Here is a 19,468-nt window from a genome sequence, read left to right on the forward strand (position 1 = left end):
GGAGGAAGGGGTTTCAACTGTAAATTCGCAACAAGCGTTGACGAACCACAAAAACGCACAGTGACAGTCCCTATCTTATGCCTCCACACTTCCACTTGCTTGGCCATGATGTGACATACGTGGCACCACGCTTTGCACACCTCATCTCCCACTTCCACTATCGCCATTTACGCGGTAACACGTGTCCAATCCTCTTGGTTTTCCTACGAACCTTTTTCATCTCCGCAGACTATTTTTACACTTGTAATTAAGAAAAGTTGAAAGTAAACTATAAATTGATAAAGAGATTTGAGAGAAGTAAACATCAGTTTGGATAAACTCCACAAAAACACTCACTTGTCGTTTCTTTGTATATATACAGGGACTGGACACGAGCCGAATCTGGTAACACAAAGATTTTAAAGATTATTTTACTTCCTAAATAAAATAAAAGAGAAAGGTTTGACAAAAGAGAGAGATGAGTTGTGTACTTCGTCTTGTTGTGCTTCTCCTCTTGATGCTTACAGTTACATCTTCAGCTCGTAGTTCTGTCTCCGTTTCAGGTTCGGTTCTCTTCCTTTCTTTTTGTGTTTTTTTGTTTCGTTTGCTTCGATTCAATCTGTTTTTGTTTTTTCTGATTGATTTTGTTTTGGTTTGTTTAGGTATCGGGAAGATTGGAATTGAAAGGAGGTCGTTGATGGTGAGCGTCGAGGATTATGGTGACCCGTCTGCAAATCCTAAACACAATCCTGGTGTTCCTCCGGCAAACACCGCCCAACGCAGCCCCGGCAGAGTCTGACTTAACTTTATAGTCAACCCAAGAACAGAAGAAGATATGAAATTGTCAGCTTTACAAAGTTCAGTTTGTCTGAAACGAAACAAAACTCTCAGTTTATACAAGTTTCTCCAATCTGTATATTTGATATATAAACGTTTCTCGTAATTTCTTGCATCTTTTGTTTCCTTAAGAAGATGGCTAGATGCCTTGTTCCAATTGGAGTCTAAGCAAAAAAAAATGCCTGAATCAAAGCGTATAGTTTTAAACTAAACCAAAGTATGACTGCTACATCATCATCATCAGACAAACCAGGAATGTTCAAAGCATGATGTTAACTAAAAACACAACGTTTGCTTTTTTTCGGCACAAGAGATCGAAACACCCATCTTCTTCTGATGAAACTACTTCAGTAAGCTACCTGCAACCATGCTAGGTTTTGTCAAAGTTTTACTGATGAGATCTCTCAGCTCGATCTCTCCCGGGAATCTACCCTCTTTCAACTTAGAGAACACCTGCACCAGATTGTACTATAGTTACTGCGACTGAACTTATCAAATCTAAAAAAAACCACTGATAGATGAGATAAGACTACTACTAACTAACTAACTAACCAGTTCCCCGTTGCAGAGAACTTCAAAGGCGCCTGAGCTTTGAAGGTAAGACTGGAGAAAGTTACCGATAAGCCAAGTGGAAGCCATGGATCCAAACCTATTGGCCCTCAAGGAGTTGAACCATGCGGGTGGATGCGCAATACCAATCATGGGAAAGACACGATCACCCGCAACTATCATCCCAATAACTCCCATCTGAGCAACGGGGACAACCTTAGCTAGAAGACGCTTTGGTGGTGGTGGTGGGTAGTTCGCAAGAACCACATCTAAACCGGGAAAAGCCGTCTCTAACATCTTCTTCATATTCACTGCAGTTCCCCTTCAAATAAATAAATAGAAAGAGAGAGAGAACAAGCTTAGAACACCACCAGTATCATTGTTCTATGACTACACTAGAATACTATAAGACCAAAGCTAAAATTGCAATGCAAGAAGCAATCGATGAAGCATAAAAATCAAAATCAAAAGTAAGAAGTCAAAAAGGTACTTGAAAGAACAGGAGACGCAGAAGTTGATCTCCACAGTGTTTCCATATCCAACTGCTCCTCCTAAGCCACTTGCCTGCTTCTGCCAAAAAAAAAAGACGCGATTAACCGAGACTCAGAGAGATAACAACAGCTCAAGGAAGGAATACAAATTTTGAATACAAGAAAAATAGATTTCACCTGTGAAGGAAAATCAGGAACGACAACAGGCGGAGGCTGCTGGTGAGGGATGTGCGGTGGATGATTGGGACGGTGACTCGGAGGTTTGGGAGGCGGAGGAGTGAAAAGGTTGAAGAGATCCGAACAGAACAAGAAAATCGGTAAACCTATCAACAGCAATTGTGATCTGCCCATGGCGAATTATTATCAATCTCCGACGGAATGACAGAGTCGGTAAGTCCACAATCCGATCGAAGAAAGACCGAGAGAAATTTATTTAACCCTTGTTTGGTTGCTGGAATATCTCTATCCTACTATTTTTAACACCTTCATTTTATACAAATTTATTTAACAACCCCCTATATTTACTATATTTATGCATATTTGCTTAACAACCCCCTATGTTTAGGGGTGGGCGTTCGGGTACCCGTTCGGGTTCGGATCGGGTATTTCGGATTTTCGGGTATTTCGGTATAGGAGTATAATACCCGTTCGGGTATTTCTGAACTTCGGATCGGGTTCGGGTATTTTTAGTTCGGGTTCGGTTATTTCAGATCGGGTTCGGATATTTAGATTTTAAAAGAAATAAAAATAAAATTTTCTTTTCTAAAGTTTTTTATATTTAAAAATATAGATTTTACTTAACTGATTTTTTTTTTCTTTTTATAGATTGAATGATTAATAGATTTGGAGATAACATTTCCAAAATAAAAATATTAATTTGGCTATTGTTTTTAAACTTTGGATGTAACTTTGGTTAATACATGAAATAAAAAGATTAACATGCATTTTAAATGAATATCAAATTATTTTCTCCATAATTATATATATACTATATGATTTTAAAGTATGTCTAACATCAATATAAATATTTTAAATAAAATGAGAGATGTAAACTAGAAATATAAGGGTAAGTATACACATGTTCGGTTATTTTCGGATATCCATTCGGGTTCGGGTATTACCCGTTCGGGTTCGGATATCCAATCTCTCCTAACTTAATACCCGTTCGGGTATTTTACTACTTCGGTTCGGATTTCGGTTCGGGTTTTCCGGGTCGGGTTCGGGTGCCACTTCGGATATCGGATAAAGTGCCCATATGTTTGAGCATTTGTATTTTTTTTTTAGCAAAGCGTTTGTAAAAAGCGTTTAGCTTTTTATCTGGAACTCCCTATATGATGCATTACCAGTAAAAGAAAAGAAACATACCTCTCTCAAACCGATGTATACGCTGTAATGAGGTTGAATCGGTGCTCCATGTCCTCTTTACTTGCCCCTATGCTCAGACAGTTTGGAACATGGCTCCCCTCGCGCTAGATTTCGACCCGAGTCTCATCCCCTCCACTTGGATTGGATTGGATCGCATCAGACAAAATCCCTTCCCTACCTCCAACAGATCTATCTCAGGGAATGCTATCGGCGTGGGTCTGCTGGAACCTCTGGATCTCAAGGAACCAGCTGCTGTTCCAAAAGCGCACCTTCACACCGGAAGAGACAATCTTCAAGACGATTCGTGAAGCCCGCGAGTGGCTTGTTGCTCAGGAACCTCACCCTACCCCGTCTCCACCATCTTCCCGCATCAACCAGGATCCCACCCTCGGTTCAGATCGAACTTGCATGTATACTGACGCCGCGTGGAACTCATCGACGAAGTGTGCAGGCCTTGCGTGGATCATCGATGATGCAGGATCATCTCTCCCCCATTCAACGACGGCTTCCTCCGTGGCCTCGCCCCTCACAGCGAAAACCTTAGCGTTGAGAAACGCTATGACCTCTGCTCGGCGATGTGAGATCAACGCTCTTCGGATCTTCTCGGACTCCCAGGTGCTCATCAACCTTGTGAATTCTAGAGGAAGACATCTTGAGATCGCAGTTCTTCTCAACGACATCTACCATCTATCTACCTTATTCAATGTAATCGAGTTTAATTTTATCTCTAGGAAAGATAATGTTAGAACTGACCATGTGGCCAAACAAGCTCTCCTCTTAATATAAAACCCTTAGTTTGAAATCGAATGAATGCAGCTTTACAAAAAAAAAAGAGAAAAAAACACACAAATGTACACGCAATCTGATTTATTTCAATCAATCCAAAACTATTTTGGTTTAAATCATAAAAATATGAATATCAAAAAACCAAACTCATACATTTTATTTGTGTTAAATACAATCTTATGGTAAGATATGACTTACAAACTCTCACACATTTATTTCGAAATATAAAGTCATTCTCCATGATTAATAAACTTTATGTAATTCACTTAAAATAAATAATGTAAATATTTTAGTTTTTTGTAAATTTTATAATTTATAAAATATCTAATATCTAAAATATTATTTAAAAAGTAGAAAGATATTTAGATATAAAATATTAGGCAGAATTATATAATATACTCAAATTCGAAATATTTAAATTTAAAATATTATTAACAAAGTAGAAAGATTCAGATCCCAAATAATCTTAGACAGAATAATTAAATTGTACTCAAATTTGAAATATTCTTAACTGAACCAATTGGAAGATATATAAAACTTGAATGGTTTAACTCTGAAAACCTAATCTAAACCTGAAGAAGAGATACTTGTATGTTATATCTAAAGAAGCTTTGCACTTTCCGTTTTTATGAAATTAGGCCCAAACTTTATAAAGTAACAACTTAATGTGTTTCAGTTTATAATTTATCTCGATTTGGCTGTAAAACTAAAAGAGAAAAAGTGACAGAGGTTGTTACACAAAAGCGGCACCGGCCGACATGAACTTCTCCGGGAAATAGACTTGTCAAAGCGCGTACAGTGCACAGCAATATCCACTGTTGTCTGCTACTCTCAATCAAACATAAAGTTAAAGGACAAAAAAAAAAGAAGAAGCTGAATTTATATTTCTTTTTTGACTTGAGTTAGTTTCAAATCGTAGATCCCGCTCTGTTTTTTGTTCACACCTTTTGTCACTCTCCATATCTCAAACAGAACAAAAAGCAAAGCAAACAGAAAAAGTTATTTTCTTTATACGTTACACTCAGTTTAGTTTTGAGAACACTGACACAATAGGCATAGATAGAACCATGAAGATAAAGTCATCGTCTTCTTCTTCGCTCTCACTCGCCTCAAAGACTCATTCTTTCGGCTGTATCTCTCTGTTTCTTCAAAGATTCCTCTGTTCCGGTGCTTCTTCTACGTACCCGTCTGATCATATCACTGAACCGGGGTTCGAGTCTCCTGAGTTCGCCGATGAACCAGCTAGAGTCAGAGGAGGTGAGCCAGGAGCTGTGGCGAGGCTCATGGGTTTGGATTCGATTCCCGTAACTGACAAAACCAGAGTTCTCTCAAGGAGCCGTTCGGTGAATTCTGTTAGGGATGACGATGAGATTCAAGGAAAGCATAGAAGAGCTAAGTCCACTCTGGAGTATGTTGAGCTCGAAGACGACAACTTCTTCATTCTCAGCTTCGAGAAAGGGAGAGATGATAAGGTTCCTGGAGAGCTAAAGCAGCTGGTGGGAGCAAGAAAATATAAGAAGAGACGAGAAACTAGAGAGCATCAAACACACGCAGAGGGTAAAGAGAACGACATGGACGTTTCACCAGGACGGGAGAGGCTTGAGGCTGGAGAACTGAAGCAGCGTAGAAAGGAGAAACGTAAGAACATGAGAAAAAGAAGAGAAATTAAGTTGAGACAGAACATCAAGAACTATGGAGACTTAGACAACTGCGAAGTAAAATCAATGAAGGAGGAAAAAGAAGAAGAGTGTAGAAGCTGCGATGACTCGAGCCCTGTTTCGGTTCTCGATTATGTTCGAATAACTCCGGAACCAGGTTTGTAAGTTCTCCGTATTCAAAATTGAGTCCGCTTTTTGGGTTTGTTTCTTGTGTTTAAAAGTATTTTTTTTGTTTCCCTTGTAAACAGAGAACACTTCAAGAAGACGGTTATCTTCAGTACTCGAAACTAGTAAGAGCAACGTAACAGTTCAAGAAGATCACAGATCAAGAGTGTCTGAAATCGCAGTTCATGGCGACCAAGAGATGTGGCTCATGATTTGCAGACTCACTGTATCCGAGCTTGAAGAGTCAAACTCGGTTTACAGAAAAGCTTCAAAGCTTGGAGATTTGGAAGGAAGAAGCATAAGCGAAGATATAGCCTCAAACATTTTAGATCAACTCTTAGAAGAAACAGTTATAACACTTTCCCTAAATCCACAAGTGTAAATATATTTTCTATCTTCCAGTAATAACATTACTACTAAACATATTTTCTTTTTAACTCTTTGGAGTCCTTTGCTTAAGTTCATGTTTGGTTTCATCAAAACACAGCTCTCAAGTAAACATAATTATAAAGGAAATTTGATTAAATATGAAAAGAATCAAGGAAGTGAGGTGAGTTAAGGTTTCTTTTGGTTTTAGAAACCTTAATCAACCTCTGTTTTTTTCTATGGAGACAAAGAGAGAGACAAACAAACTCTCTTTTGTCCCCAAGAAATTTTTTTTATTCTTATTCTAAAAGAAAGAAAGAAAGAAACATTTAAACAACAAATGTAATTAAGATTAGCAACGACCTCAGAAATTTTCAAGACTCTCTTTTGTTTTCTTCTGCTTATTTGTTAAATGATGTTTCAAAACTTTTGATTCAAGCCACGGTCTGTTCTGTCTCCATGTATGATTGCTCCATCCAAACCGGAGACACCCTGGTCTCCTGCGGCTCTTTCACCAGCGGCTCCACCCAAGAGACATCTGGTTCCTCTAGCTCGCCTCCTTCCATGGTCTCTCTTGACTCCATGGCACCGGCTCTGAGACGGAAAGAAGTGGAGTTCCTGAGCTCTTGCAGCTCGTCTCCGTTGACGCTCCAGTCAAGCTTTCCATCCAGTGATCCCCAATCATCTAAACAAGTAGTAGTGTTCATGGAGGGATAGTGCTGATTCAGTGCGTTGCTGCGTTGTTCAATGAAGCTCTGGCTTCTTTGGTTAGCAATTGAGAACTGATAATTAGCTCCTACTGGGGACGAGGAGAGACTGCTAGCCCCGAATATATCGCTTAGGCTATGAACCGGGCTGATTCCTCCACTCCCAAGCCTGTTCATGCCGTTTCCAGAGAAGGGAGGTGAAGCAGCTGTGTTGTTGTTGTTCCATCTACCACCTGGAGAAGAAAGCCTCTGATGAATCTCCTCGGAGAAGTTGATCTCTCTCGCGTTCAACGCCGACTTCAACCTGCTCCTCGGAAGCTGCAGCGTAGGAGGAGTAACGCTAGGCCAGTTCATCCACGGCTTACCACTACCTATAGGAGACGGAACACCGTTAGGACTCAAAGGAGGCGTGGTCAGCACTCCACCGTTAGGACTCAACGGAGGAAGCGGACTTATCGGTCCTCCCATGTCGTTGCAAGACGAGAAGGAAGAGCGCGGGGAAGGAACACCAGACCCCGTCGAAGTGTACAAGGGACGGAGCTCGTCGGGTCTGTGCGCGAAGAAACAAACTCTCCTCGAGCAGTTCGTCTCGTCCTTGCAGAGACGCGTCCTGTACTGAGCGGGGTGAAGCCAGCACTCGAAGATACCGTGAGCGTACTCGCAAGAATCGCCTCTGGAGCAAGAGCCTTTACGAAACTCGGGGCATGGGACGCAGCTGTAGTGATACTTCCTCGGATCGCGCCGCCTCGCGTTCTCGCCTGGATGGACGAAAGGACACTCGGTCCAATCGTGCGAGTACGCTCTGGAGCACGGTTTGATCTTGAACGCGTACATACGGAACTCATCAGTTCCGTATATACCGTTCTTGATATCTGGAAGGGTTGGATCAACTGGATACTCCTTCCTCAGAGGCGAAAGCAAGACTTCAACCCCAACCTCAACCTCAACCTCTTCTTCTTGTTCTTGAACATCAGCTTCATTACTTCCATTCAACAATCTCTCCAAGACCTTCTTCCTTCCGTTAAAAACCGGACTCAAACACGGGAACATCAAATCCACAGGCTTGTTACCAAACGCGTCACGAGACTCCGGATCCGCGGAACCGTTAAGGAGAAGGGTAACCACCTCGAGGCTATTCGCAGACAAGCCGGAGACAGCGCAGTGAAGAGCTGTGGCACCATCAGAGCCGCAAGAGCGGTTCACATCCGCAAGACCGGTACTGATTATGTAATCAACGATCTCTTTGCTTCCGAAAAGGGCAGCGATCATAAGAGGAGTTCTCTCTTCAAAACCCATCTTCGTTGTTCCTAACCTCCTCCCGTACCACAAACCAGACCGATCAACCGTATCGAGACCCTCTTCTTCGATTAGAGACTTGAAGCCGGAGAGATCATTGGAGGCTGCTGATTCGAGCAGAAGGGTGAATTTGAGGTGAGACTGCTCATCATCTCCCATGGCAATATAAATAATAATCTTTCCCGCTCGATCGATCTCACTGCAAAAAAAAAAAAAAATTGAAGAAACTTATTGAGATCCCGGATGAATCTTTGCTTGTGAATGAAGGTATACATAAGCATATACATGAAAGAAAAAACAGAAAGTTCATAACTGCAGAAACTATAAGCAGACAGGAGAGAAGGAAAGGAGTTTGTTAGTTAATAAGAGAGAGAGAGAGATACAAAATAAACAAACTTTTTAACCCAAAAATTAACACTAACAGATCCATAATTAACCATTTTTTGCAACATCGGAAACTAACTCTTTTTTGTTAACTCGTTTCCGGATCAACAAGTCGGTTTATTAAACACAACAACTTGAGAAACCGATTAAACAAACAACGTGTGTACGGACAAAGGCAACGAACTATGCAAAGGAACACACCAAGTTTATAACTTCATCGTTATTCTCGGATTGTTTTTTAAGTAATCAAAGACGCAAAGAGAAAAAGCTTTTTTTTTTTGGTTTACCTCTGAGAAAATCTGATCGCATAGAAGAAAAAAAGGAAGCTCTCTACTTTCTCGACCACCACCACTACCAAAACCGCTCTTCACTTCCTTTTAAACTACCCAATTTATTGAAAAACAATTCAACTTTTTTTCCTCCAGTAATTTTTTTTTGTATAATCCTTGTCACTTTTTTTTTTGTCAACTAATCCTTGTCACTTTCTTCTTAAGGTCAACATAATAGAAAGAAAAAATAAGACGAAGCTTAGACTATGTTAGTAAAATCATAATAAAACCACCACCATCTCCATCTTTCTTCTTCTCCCCTGTCTTTTTCCGTTTTATTTCTTATTTTCACCTCTCGATTTGAATAAAAAAAAAGACCACATTCGATGTTTTTTTTTTCTCTGTCTGAAGGAATCGAAGGTGTACGTGATACTTGAAGCAGAGAATCACAGCTCATCGGTTTTGTCACGCTTCACGCGTTTCTCCTGTTTTTTGGTGGGATGACGTGGAAACCATGCATCGTCAGCATGTTTTTAAAATGATCTACTTACTTTTTTTTCCTCCATTCACGAGCTAAAGTAAAACGACCGCCTGTGAGATAAAGTTACACGACACTAGCTTTTTTATTGGCTTGTCACCGCCCAGAATACACGTAAACACACAGAATCGGAACCGTCTCGAATGGGTCGATCGCAACTTTTCTTCTTTTGTCGTAGCCTGATTGAGTTCTTTATAAAATTACCAATAAAGTTTTAGATAATTGAGAAAATTATTTTTTCTCTTTTTAAATTAATAATAATCAGTATTTTTTTTTTTTAAGTCCGATAAAGTGGAGAAATTGACCTTTATGTTCAGTTTTTCTCGGTCGATAATTCCAACAAAAAGAGGATTAGGTATTACATTATTCCTAAATCATTAAAATATTGTAATATCAGTTTTGATAATGGCTAAAAATCGAACAAACCTGACCAAACTTTGTATGTTCTGTCCCTGTGCTTGTATTACTTTAATAATGTTTTAATTGATCTGATTAAAAGATAGTGGTACGTGATCCATGACAATGTTGTACAAATATATATTAATGTGTATATATATTAAGATATCAGTATTGGTATATCTGAAGTATATTATATTGTTTTTTTGTTCAACGACTGTTTTGTATTGCAATCAAACCAAATGCAAATGCGTGAACCAAACCCATCAATGCTTTTGCAGTGGCATTAACGAAGCTGTTCCACAAGGTTTACCTCACATAAGAATATACTTGATGTTTTAGAGAAGTTTTGTTGTTTCATAATAGATGATGTTTGCACAAATCTATATAACTTTAACTTTATCAAAAACTGTGTAACCAATTGAATATTTATTATTTCTATTTATAATTAAATAAATTAATTTTAAATTGTAATTTAGTAGTATTTTAAATAAAAAATAGTTTTCCTTAATATTTGTGCATTGAGGTAAAACATCAAGTAATATGGAACAGAGGGAGTATTATTTACCACTGTCTTTATTTGGATAACCTTTAAAACAAAATCTTACGTAGACCTCTCGAACTGTAGATTTGGAACGGATCGGATATCCAAAATATTTTAAGGTATTCGGCTCAGAATCTGGATCCATCGGATCTTTGATATTATTTCGGATATCTGTTCCAATGTTGTATTATCTACGAGTACCTAAATCCTGATTCGGTTCCGTTAAAAATAAAAAATAATTTTTAATACTAAATTTTTAAAATAATATATTAGATAAATATTTATACAAAATTTCTAAAAGTATATATAAATGATATTATAAATATTAAAATAGTATATTATAAAACTAAATTTATGTATCAATATTAATATATCAACTATAATTATTTTAAATATATATATATATATATATATTAAAAATTTTGAATATGGATCCTGATATCCAGATTTAAAATCAAAGTATCTGTATCTAAATTTGACGGATCTGATATTTTACCATCAGAACCAGATCTAAATATCCGGATATTCTATTTTCAAAACAAATTCGAAATGATTTCGGAGCAAATCTGGATAGAATCTCAGATTGGATCTGGATCCCAGAAAATAAGTTTGAGCCCTAGTCTTAGGCATTACAGTCATCATATAAAATTGTGAGAAGCTTATACTGTTATTTTAAAAAATTTCATTCCATGATAAATAATTTTCGAAGGATAAATAAATATGTTTACTTCATCATTAAAGTGTGTTATTTTCACGTAATGCGATGTATAACATAAAACTGTTGGATTGCCAACATATATCAATTTAAAAGTTTTGTTTAATGTCACTCAAACTACAACTTAAGAGTAAATGCAACGACAAAAGAATGTATCCAACGGTCTGGATCTTTTGTGCTGAGGATGAGATATTATTAATTCTATTTTTAATACAAAGCAAAGAAAAGAAAGTCAAGTGTACCAATAGCAAAATGGACCCATCAGAATCCATAATCTGACTAGAATGAATGGAACGCGAACTATGTGGGGTCCACGAAAGCGACTAACCATTGCCATTTTACCAGTCGGCATCGGTGAAGACCATCTAGATTTTTATGGTCCTGAAGCAGTGAATAATCTCTCTCTCACTAGCGGCCAAACATTTGTGGGCCATAAAAGCAGGTAACGACACTAATGCGTCTATACGAGGATAATGGCCCATTACTAAAAACTATATTTGGCCCATTAGTTCGTTTTCTTGATTTACCAGAACTGTGCCGTTTTCGACAGATAAAGACCTAGTTTAGTAGTTATGGCCCATTAGCTTGTTTTCATAAACACTTCTAAAACAGGCAAAGCAAAAAAAAAAAGCCAGATCGAAATGTTTTAAGCAGGAGCTAAATGGAAAGTTGCTTTTCAACTGATTTACAAATTTTAGTAAAGTTAAAATGGTGAAACTGATTGATTCTCAACATTCTATTTGTTAGCAATATGTATAGTGTGAATTACAGGGTGAAAAAGTCATTTGGAAATTTTAATTAAGAAATAAGAAAAACTTAAGAAAGTTTCCATTTTCCTCGAATGCAAAGAAATACATAAATGTAATTAGAAGAATAAATTAAACACTAATCCATTAGTATTAAAAAAAAGGCTTAAATGGAAAAATTAAACAAGAGAACAGCGTTACTTGGGGAGAAAGCTGCTCCTCACTCACCCAACCAACCAAACCAAAGGCTGATTTTAACTTCTTCTCTACACTCTGAGAAGAAAACGACAAAAAAAAAAAGAAACTGCGTATTTTCCCAAATCCCAGACTCGAATCTTCTTGGATCTTAATGCCTGCGACTGAGGAGGAGCCGATATTCGGCTGGAACAGCAGCGGCGGACGAAATCTCCGCCGGCGTAAGCTTCTCGTCGGTGAAAAAGTAGAGGTTAACCCTCACACTGCTCCTCTCGGTCAACGATGTGTCCTTCGAGTCTAGGGGTTTTAGGGTTTTTCGATTTTGATGAATTTCGAAATAGGAGCTCCGATGAAGCTTTAGAGTTTCTGTAGTCTCTATTCTCAATAGGAAACATATATATATATATATATATATATATTGCTTTTTGGGAATTTATTTTTTAATTTCTCATTTGTTTGGTGTTGCTGACGTTTCTTCTGCTTTAATTGTTTTGTCTTTGTTTAGGTAAGAAGTGTTGAGGAAGGGTTTCTTGGTTCTTGGTACTCAGGTACTGTTATTTCCTGCAAAAAGCGACGCCTCCGTAGCATCAGATACGATCACATCCTCTCTGATGATGCTACTGATTATCTCGTGGATACGGTTGACGTTTCCGAGGTAGTAGAAGGGTTGAGCTCTTCTTCTTATGGTTGTTTACGTGGACGTTTGAGACCTGTGCCGCCAAAGCTGGAAGTTGATCGATTCAGCCTTGCGTATGGACTCTGTGTTGATGTATACATCAGTGATGCTTGGTGGGAAGGTGTGATCTTTGACCACGAGAGCGGTTCTGGGAGAAGGAGAGTGTTTTTCCCTGATTTGGGTGATGAAACCGATGCTGATGTTCAATCTTTTCGTGTTACTCAGGATTGGGATGAGGTTAGGGAGACTTGGGAGTGTCGTGGGAGATGGATGTTGCTTGCGTTGATTGAGAAGTATGAGGAGGATAACTATCTCCCGGTTTCGGTTAAGCAGCTTTGGTATGACATACGGGTCAGGGTTGAGTTTGCGAGGATAAGGGAATGGACTTGCTCCGCTAGGCGTTTATGGGAAGGTTTGATGTTGGAGGTGATTGAGGACAATCTGAAAATCACAATAAGTCAGTTTCTTCACCAAGAGTTGGAGCTAGTCAAAGAAGCTTCTCAAGCGGTTAATGAGACCGATGCTTGTCCAAGTGGTGTGGAAGTGATTGCTCCACAAGAACAACAATTTTCCTCCAACGACATAGATCACAAACGGGCGAGCCACAGATGCATTTCCATGCCTGGGTTAACTTCTGTGACTGGCATAAGGTCGGAGGTAAGTTACATCAATGGGATAACAGAACTTTCCAGCCAGAAATCTACTGACGACCATGACAAGAAACTTGGAACCTGGCAACCTTTTGATTGTGTTGCTAAATCATGCCCACAAGCTGTGTCTAGCTATATTAGGGCACCGACACTGAGAGTGGCCTTCCATGTTAGGAAGCATCTTAGGTATATGGGATGGACCATAGAACAAATTGTGGACGAAGGTGGAAGGCATAGGTATCGCTACCTCTCACCAGATGGAAGGCTAAATGAGAAGTCCCTTCGTCAAGTATGTATCATATTGAAACAACGTGACAAGCCCCTGACGCCTCCGGAGGTGGCTCAGCGTCTTTCTCTGCCTTGTGAAAACTGGACGTGTAACACCCAGGAACCGAGGAGCATTGTTTTGGCTTTGCCTGCTTCTAATAGAAATGTCGCTCATGGTGATGGAAGGAAGTCGTCTGCTGAGACCTTGCTTGAGTGTGGAAGCCAGGGAAAAGAGGAAGACATCAACAGAAAAACCGGCAAATCCTATCCCGTCCGGACTCGTAAAAGAGCACTCTATGTAGGGCTGGAGACAAAAACAAAAGCTCAAGGCTTCGTACGGTTGAGAAGTAAGCGTAAAAAGAAACGTAGTCTTAGATATATATCCAGGGAGAACAAATTGATTGTAGGTTCGCGAGATGTCAATCTGAGCAGGACAAGGGGGCAAACTTCAAGAATGCTAACAGATATTAAGAATCGAGTAACTGGTCGCGGTAAAACCCGTGTGTCAAGATCAAGCAAAAGAGTGCAGCGGGTAATAACTCCCACCTCCAGAAACCAGAGTCCACGCACTGTTCTTTCCTGGCTCATAGAAAACAATGTGATTCTACCAAGAGAAAATATACGATGCCGTAATCAAAAGGATCACACTGTGAGAAAAGAGGGGAAACTAACTCGTGAGGGTATAAAATGCAGTTGTTGCCGTAGAATTTTCTCCATAAGTGGCTTCGAGGCTCATGCTAATGGTGGATCATGCAGAGCAGCAGCCAACATCTTCCTGGACGATGGAAGATCTCTCTTGGATTGCCAAGTGGAAGCCTATAAAACAAGAAAGAAAGCCCAACCACGTAATCTTCTGAAGATAAAATTGCGTCAATGGGAGAACGACATAGTTTGTTCCGTTTGTCATTATGGAGGGAAGCTGATTCTTTGCGATGGATGTCCATCCGCTTTCCATTCAAGTTGTCTTGGGCTGGAGGTTTTATCTTTTCCACCAGTTTTCACTGATAAGACCGTAATGGAAATTTTACAGCTTTTACTCGTGGTTTCCTAACACGTTTTCGTTGAAATTTTGTAGGATGTTCCAGATGGTGACTGGTTCTGCGCATCATGTTGTTGTGATGCCTGTGGACAATTTGTTGCCAAGAGCATTAGCAAATATGCCAAGGAGGAAAAACTTATCAGCTGCAAGCAGTGTGAACGTAAATGTACGTAATTCTTCCTCACGCTACTACGAAGGTTCAAAAAAATATTTGAATAATATAATTTTTCTTCTCTGTGGTTCATATAGATCACCCTAGCTGCTTGCATTATGTTGGTGACGGTGCATTTGATAAATTCTTGGCAGAAAAGTGGTTTTGCAGCAGGGACTGTGAAGAGGTACGACAATCTAGATCCCGTTTTCAATTCGTGTTTGTTAACAGCCATCAAAAAACTAACTAAACTGCAGCAACTAAGACATACACAGCATTGCTCTAAGGGGAAAAAAAATTCCATTTCAGATATTTGTAAATCTCTGTGAGTTTATTGGGAAACCGAGAGAGGTGGGCGTGGAGAAGAATTTAACTTGGAGACTGGTGCAGTCCTTGGAATCAGATACATTAGGGACTGACGCTTCTAAAATTGAAGCCGTGGCAGAAACTCACTGCAAGCTCAGTGTGGCTGTTGACGTGATGCATGAACTTTTCGAGCCTGTGAAAAGACGTCATTCTGGTGGAGATCTTGCTGAAGATGTTATTTTTAGCAGATGGTAAGGCTTAAGAGACAAACATAAACTATTTCATGTAAAAGTCTTCTGTTACATAATTTTGCATCAATTCACTTAACTCTGAGAAAACTGCAGGTCAAAATATAAACGTTTGAACTTCAGTGGATTTTACACGGCACTTCTAGAAAGGAACGACGAACTGGTTACTGTTGCCACTGTCAGGTAGGCTTCATTAAGCTTAAATTGTTTGTTAAGACTGCAGAATCTCGTGGCCTGTATTTGGCTAGATTGAGTTGTTAGTCTGACTTGTTCTCTTTGTTCCCTTGTTCAGAATTCTGGGGAAAAAGGTTGCAGAAATGCCTTTCATTGGTACTAGATTCCAGCATCGCCAGCACGGGATGTGCCGGGTTTTCATGAATGAACTCGAAAAGGTGTTTACTATTGAAAACTCCACTTCTTCCTTCAGCTCAAGAAGCTTTCTTACGTTTATCCTGAAGACCTCTTTAACAGTTTTTTTTAAAATGTGGGTTCTCCAGGTGCTCATTGACTTGGGAGTTGAGAGACTGGTCCTGCCTGCAGTTCCGTGCGTACTGGACACATGGACAAACTCATTTGGGTTTTCAAAAGTGACAATTCCCGAAAAGAAAGACTTTCTGCAGTTTACTTTCTTGGAATTTGGACGAACAATATTGTGCCAAAAGATATTGATCAAGAGCAGTGTGTCACATCCACTTCCAAGTACAAGTACAGGTTAATACCCCATGTTATATATGTTGCAGAATCTAAAACTGTCAATCATCTTAAGTAAGATTTTAAAAATTGAGATCCTCGTTATTATGCAGCGTCTCTTGGTGAAACAAACTGTGACATCATCAATATTGAAGACAATTCTGCATCTGATGATAGATCAGAAGTACATGAGGCGGAACAAAACATTAGGATTGAAGACAATTCTGCATCTGATGATATATCAGAAGTTCACCAGGCAGAAAAGCATCTCGAGGAGTCTAGCTCTACTAAAACCCCCCTGGAGTATGTTGTTCAAACCTCCACTCCTTTGATTAACTTATCCGAAACACACCAATAACGAGAGAAAAAAAAACATGAAAATGAATCACATTGGTCCTGGTAATTAGCCAAGATAGAAGACTTGGAATAGAACTCTAGAGGTTAAAATAAGAGTCCGTGAAAGTATGGAGATGCTTAAGAAACTTGGTGGTATTGGTGCGCCTTTGATGCTTGACATGTCTGTGTTATATCTGATACATAGAGTAGATCCATAAGTTATAAGATGTCAGATAGAAATTGAGAAACAAGGTTCAAGAGATCTCGTCTATTTTTGGCAACTAGTTGAGTCCAAAGATTGATATATTAGGCTGGTGAATCTTATTAGCTTTTCGTAGCTTCATACAATATTGTTTTTAATCTATGTTTTGTGGTTTATTCAGGGAAATAAAAACACAAGAAGAAAGGTTGGTGAAAGAGAACCGAATCCTAAAGTGTTACACACGAAAAAGGTTAAAATGTAGGAGGCTAACATGAAGAAGTAAATATGATAGCTCCAAGGAGAGCACGGTTAGATACTTTTGTTTCCACAAGTTATGTTCAGAACCTTTGGGCAGGCAGGCAAGAAAAGGTTGCAATTTTAAGGTAGGTGTTGGGAAACAACCTTTGTATCTAAATAAAATAAACGGAAAGGAAGGAACAAATGCTTACCTCTTCTCTGTCACTTGATTTGTTCTTCCCATTGTTTCTTTTTGTTGATGTATGAAGTTGGAAAGAGGAAGCATATAATAGTAGTAAGCAAAGTATTATTTGCCTTTGTTATCGTATATATTATATGAAGAATATATATAAGATTTATTGCAATCAAGTTATCGGTAGATGCCGTTTATAAATCCTTTAAGCCCCCAAAATAGAAACTTTTGAAGTTTTAATATACTAACTTTTGAACTGTATATGTTTAACATTTTCGATTTAATAGAAGATTGAATTTTATTATTGTTTTTAATTACAGAATATTAATAATAAATTTTAAAAGCTTGAGAAATCCTTTACAAAAACTGAAAATTTTAGGGAAGAAAAAAAGACTAAAAAAATGTTCAATCCTTCAAGCCCTCAACCTAATATTTTAAAAGTTATATTTGAAAATCTAAATTTATTCACCGAATAATAATAATTAATTTGAAATTTGTAAAATATTTACAGAAGTGAGAGGACCCACGTGAGAGAGCACCCAGACGGCCATACCCATTTGCACAGAGATAAATGAATCCAAAAACACTTTCTTAAGATATTTTTTTTTCTCTCTCAATTATTATTTTACAGCCTTTACTTGGCTGTTCTCGTCCGAAAATCTCCATTGTTTCCGTTAAAGCAAAAAAAAAAAAAAAATGAATGTTCTTCTTCTTCACATCTCACTCTTTCTTCTTCCACTACTGCTTCAGCAAGAGCCATCTTCCTCCGCCATTATACTGAGCTTGAAGAAACGCCATGGGAGCAGCAGCGGCAGCAGCAGCAGCAGTGGGAACCAGTACAGCTCGAGCAGACCTTCTTCTTTCCAAGGGAACAGAAGCACGTGCTCTCTCTTCATGGGCACGTGGGTCCACGACGACTCGTACCCTCTGTACAAACCGGCGGATTGTCCCGCCGTCGTGGAGAGTGAGTTCGATTGTCAGATGTACGGACGTCCTGACTCCAACTACCTCAAGTATCGATGGCAGCCCCAGAATTGCAACTTGCCCACGTATGTGTTTTACTCCTTCTTGGGTTTCTCTAAAGTTTACTCCTTTGTGATGATTTAGTTCGAATCTGACTTTTTTTTTTTGAATTGTTCTCTATAAAGTTGGTCTCTTTAAGATTTTTTTTTTTTCTGATGGTTTTGGGGATGTTAGGTTCAATGGTGCTGAGTTTCTGTTGAGAATGAAGGGGAAGAACATAATGTTTGCGGGTGATTCGTTGGGGAAGAATCAATGGGAGTCGTTGATCTGTCTCATTATGTCATCTGCACCCTCCACTCGTACTCAAATGACCAGAGGTCTCCCTCTCTCCACCTTCAGATTCTTGGTACACACTTCTTCTCCTTCTCTCTCTCTCGCATTTACTTGAGGAAATCAAGTTCTGTAAGAAGCTTTTTTTTTTTTTTGATGTTAGGACTATGGGATAACTATGTCGTTTTACAAAGCTCCTTTCTTGGTGGACATAGACGCTGTTCAAGGCAAGCGTGTGTTGAAACTTGAGGAGATCTCTGGCAATGCCAACGCTTGGCATGACGCTGATCTACTCATCTTCAATACTGGTCACTGGTGGAGCCACACCGGGTCTCAGCAAGGGTTAGTTATTATTTTGGAATGCGAAATGTTGTCTTATATCATATGGATGATTCACATCTCTCATTGTGAAAACACACAGATGGGACTTGATTCAATCAGGCAATTCTTATTACCAAGACATGGACCGTTTCGTTGCTATGGAGAAAGCTCTTCGTACTTGGGCTTATTGGGTTGAAACACATGTGGATAGATCCAGAACTCAAGTCTTCTTCCTCTCTATTTCTCCAACACATGACAAGTAACACACTCTCTCTCTCTCTCTATCTCTTAAAGTTGTTACGCTTTTGAAGAGAATTTCCTCAAAAAAGTTGAATTGTATATATGTTTTGTTGATTGATCAGTCCGAGTGACTGGGCAGCATCAACGTCTTCGGGATCCAAGAACTGCTACGGAGAGACGGAGCCAATCACAGGAGCGGCTTATCCAGTGAGTCCCTACACAGATCAGCTAAGATCGGTGATCGTTGAAGTGCTTCACGGGATGCACAATCCTGCATTACTTCTTGACATAACGCTCCTCTCTTCCCTCAGAAAAGACGGACACCCTTCTGTCTACAGCGGTCTTGTTAGCGGTGGTTCACAGCTGGCCAAGCCAGGCCAGTCAGATTGTAGCCATTGGTGCTTGCCTGGTCTCCCTGATACATGGAATCAGTTGTTGTATACCATTCTCTTCTATTAGCCCACCCTTTTATTATCTTTTTCTATCAATTTATTCGGGTAGGATATTTTTCTAACGCATTCGAGGAGAATCCCCAAGTTTATGGATGCATTCAATTGTAGAAACTTTGAGGCAGAATTTTTCATTCTAATGATTTTATAATTCTTATTACATGCAACATAAAAGCAGAGGTGT

At 39.2% G+C, this 19,468-nt stretch overlaps 6 protein-coding genes across 10 annotated transcripts; 4 read left to right on the top strand and 2 right to left on the bottom strand.

Moving 5' to 3' along the window:
* The first annotated feature begins 284 nt into the window (after window positions 1-284).
* Window positions 285-778, top strand: LOC108827537 (protein PSY1). Its single transcript, XM_018600953.2, has 2 exons — window positions 285-542; window positions 642-778. Exons 1-2 carry the CDS (start codon window positions 458-460, stop codon window positions 776-778), a joined length of 222 nt encoding a protein of 73 aa, XP_018456455.1. The 5' UTR covers window positions 285-457.
* Window positions 779-999: 221 nt separating this feature from the next.
* On the bottom strand, window positions 1,000-2,332 carry LOC108827536 (selT-like protein). Of its 2 annotated transcripts, none has more exons than XM_018600952.2 (4): window positions 2,034-2,332; window positions 1,856-1,929; window positions 1,369-1,687; window positions 1,000-1,269 (listed from the first exon to the last, which is right to left on the bottom strand). In XM_018600952.2, exons 1-4 carry the CDS (start codon window positions 2,205-2,207, stop codon window positions 1,159-1,161), a joined length of 678 nt encoding a protein of 225 aa, XP_018456454.1. In that variant the 5' UTR covers window positions 2,208-2,332; the 3' UTR covers window positions 1,000-1,158. The 2 variants fall into 2 exon arrangements, with proteins under 2 accessions (XP_018456454.1, XP_018456453.1); XM_018600951.2 differs by having other exon boundaries at window positions 1,856-1,935; window positions 2,034-2,330.
* A 2,157-nt stretch (window positions 2,333-4,489) lies between these two features.
* LOC108824605 (uncharacterized) lies at window positions 4,490-6,251 on the top strand. Its single transcript, XM_018598029.2, has 2 exons — window positions 4,490-5,822; window positions 5,914-6,251. Exons 1-2 carry the CDS (start codon window positions 5,075-5,077, stop codon window positions 6,210-6,212), a joined length of 1,047 nt encoding a protein of 348 aa, XP_018453531.1. The 5' UTR covers window positions 4,490-5,074; the 3' UTR covers window positions 6,213-6,251.
* An 80-nt stretch (window positions 6,252-6,331) lies between these two features.
* LOC108828449 (zinc finger CCCH domain-containing protein 66) lies at window positions 6,332-9,225 on the bottom strand. 2 transcript variants are annotated; one of them, XM_018602150.2, is made up of 2 exons: window positions 8,871-9,225; window positions 6,332-8,398 (listed from the first exon to the last, which is right to left on the bottom strand). In XM_018602150.2, the coding sequence occupies exon 2, from the start codon at window positions 8,356-8,358 to the stop codon at window positions 6,631-6,633; it is 1,728 nt and encodes a 575-aa protein (XP_018457652.2). In that variant the 5' UTR covers window positions 8,359-8,398; window positions 8,871-9,225; the 3' UTR covers window positions 6,332-6,630. The 2 variants fall into 2 exon arrangements, with proteins under 2 accessions (XP_018457652.2, XP_018457654.2); XM_018602152.2 differs by lacking the exon at window positions 8,871-9,225 and adding an exon at window positions 8,785-8,805.
* A 2,759-nt stretch (window positions 9,226-11,984) lies between these two features.
* LOC108828577 (uncharacterized) lies at window positions 11,985-17,104 on the top strand. 2 transcript variants are annotated; one of them, XM_018602313.2, is made up of 10 exons: window positions 11,985-12,236; window positions 12,492-14,555; window positions 14,655-14,784; window positions 14,868-14,956; window positions 15,079-15,326; window positions 15,420-15,506; window positions 15,616-15,715; window positions 15,821-16,034; window positions 16,127-16,316; window positions 16,733-17,104. In XM_018602313.2, exons 1-10 carry the CDS (start codon window positions 12,141-12,143, stop codon window positions 16,824-16,826), a joined length of 3,312 nt encoding a protein of 1,103 aa, XP_018457815.2. In that variant the 5' UTR covers window positions 11,985-12,140; the 3' UTR covers window positions 16,827-17,104. The 2 variants fall into 2 exon arrangements, with proteins under 2 accessions (XP_018457815.2, XP_018457817.2); XM_018602315.2 differs by lacking the exon at window positions 11,985-12,236 and having other exon boundaries at window positions 12,597-12,783; window positions 12,888-14,555.
* Window positions 17,105-17,584: 480 nt separating this feature from the next.
* Window positions 17,585-19,444, top strand: LOC108824381 (protein PMR5). Of its 2 annotated transcripts, XM_018597800.2 has the most exons (5): window positions 17,588-18,030; window positions 18,179-18,350; window positions 18,438-18,616; window positions 18,696-18,854; window positions 18,958-19,444. In XM_018597800.2, exons 1-5 carry the CDS (start codon window positions 17,678-17,680, stop codon window positions 19,292-19,294), a joined length of 1,200 nt encoding a protein of 399 aa, XP_018453302.2. In that variant the 5' UTR covers window positions 17,588-17,677; the 3' UTR covers window positions 19,295-19,444. The 2 variants fall into 2 exon arrangements, with proteins under 2 accessions (XP_056849522.1, XP_018453302.2); XM_056993542.1 differs by lacking the exon at window positions 18,958-19,444 and having other exon boundaries at window positions 17,585-18,030; window positions 18,696-18,858.
* The last annotated feature ends 24 nt before the right edge of the window (window positions 19,445-19,468 follow it).

The sequence above is a fragment of the Raphanus sativus genome, chromosome 9 (genome assembly GCF_000801105.2).
Source record: "Raphanus sativus cultivar WK10039 chromosome 9, ASM80110v3, whole genome shotgun sequence".
Taxonomy (NCBI): Eukaryota; Viridiplantae; Streptophyta; class Magnoliopsida; order Brassicales; family Brassicaceae; genus Raphanus; species Raphanus sativus.

Excerpts from the sequence above, each read along its gene's own strand:
- LOC108824381 (XM_018597800.2), top strand. The coding sequence starts at position 17,678 with ATGAATGTTCTTCTTCTTCACATCTCACTCTTTCTTCTTCCACTACTG. Across the intron at positions 18,031-18,178 it reads CAGAATTGCAACTTGCCCAC|GTTCAATGGTGCTGAGTTTC; the intron begins GTATGTGTTTTA and ends TGGGGATGTTAG. Across the intron at positions 18,351-18,437 it reads TCTCCACCTTCAGATTCTTG|GACTATGGGATAACTATGTC; the intron begins GTACACACTTCT and ends TTTTGATGTTAG.
- LOC108828577 (XM_018602313.2), top strand. The coding sequence starts at position 12,141 with ATGCCTGCGACTGAGGAGGAGCCGATATTCGGCTGGAACAGCAGCGGC. Across the intron at positions 15,327-15,419 it reads GATGTTATTTTTAGCAGATG|GTCAAAATATAAACGTTTGA; the intron begins GTAAGGCTTAAG and ends AGAAAACTGCAG. Across the intron at positions 16,035-16,126 it reads ACTTCCAAGTACAAGTACAG|CGTCTCTTGGTGAAACAAAC; the intron begins GTTAATACCCCA and ends GTTATTATGCAG.
- LOC108827536 (XM_018600951.2), bottom strand. The coding sequence starts at position 2,207 with ATGGGCAGATCACAATTGCTGTTGATAGGTTTACCGATTTTCTTGTTC. Across the intron at positions 1,688-1,855 it reads TGCGTCTCCTGTTCTTTCAA|GGGAACTGCAGTGAATATGA; the intron begins GTACCTTTTTGA and ends ATTTATTTGAAG. Across the intron at positions 1,270-1,368 it reads TTCTCTGCAACGGGGAACTG|GTGTTCTCTAAGTTGAAAGA; the intron begins GTTAGTTAGTTA and ends AATCTGGTGCAG.
- LOC108824605 (XM_018598029.2), top strand. The coding sequence starts at position 5,075 with ATGAAGATAAAGTCATCGTCTTCTTCTTCGCTCTCACTCGCCTCAAAG. Across the intron at positions 5,823-5,913 it reads TCGAATAACTCCGGAACCAG|AGAACACTTCAAGAAGACGG; the intron begins GTTTGTAAGTTC and ends CCTTGTAAACAG.
- LOC108828449 (XM_018602150.2), bottom strand. The coding sequence starts at position 8,358 with ATGGGAGATGATGAGCAGTCTCACCTCAAATTCACCCTTCTGCTCGAA.
- LOC108827537 (XM_018600953.2), top strand. The coding sequence starts at position 458 with ATGAGTTGTGTACTTCGTCTTGTTGTGCTTCTCCTCTTGATGCTTACA. Across the intron at positions 543-641 it reads TAGTTCTGTCTCCGTTTCAG|GTATCGGGAAGATTGGAATT; the intron begins GTTCGGTTCTCT and ends TGGTTTGTTTAG.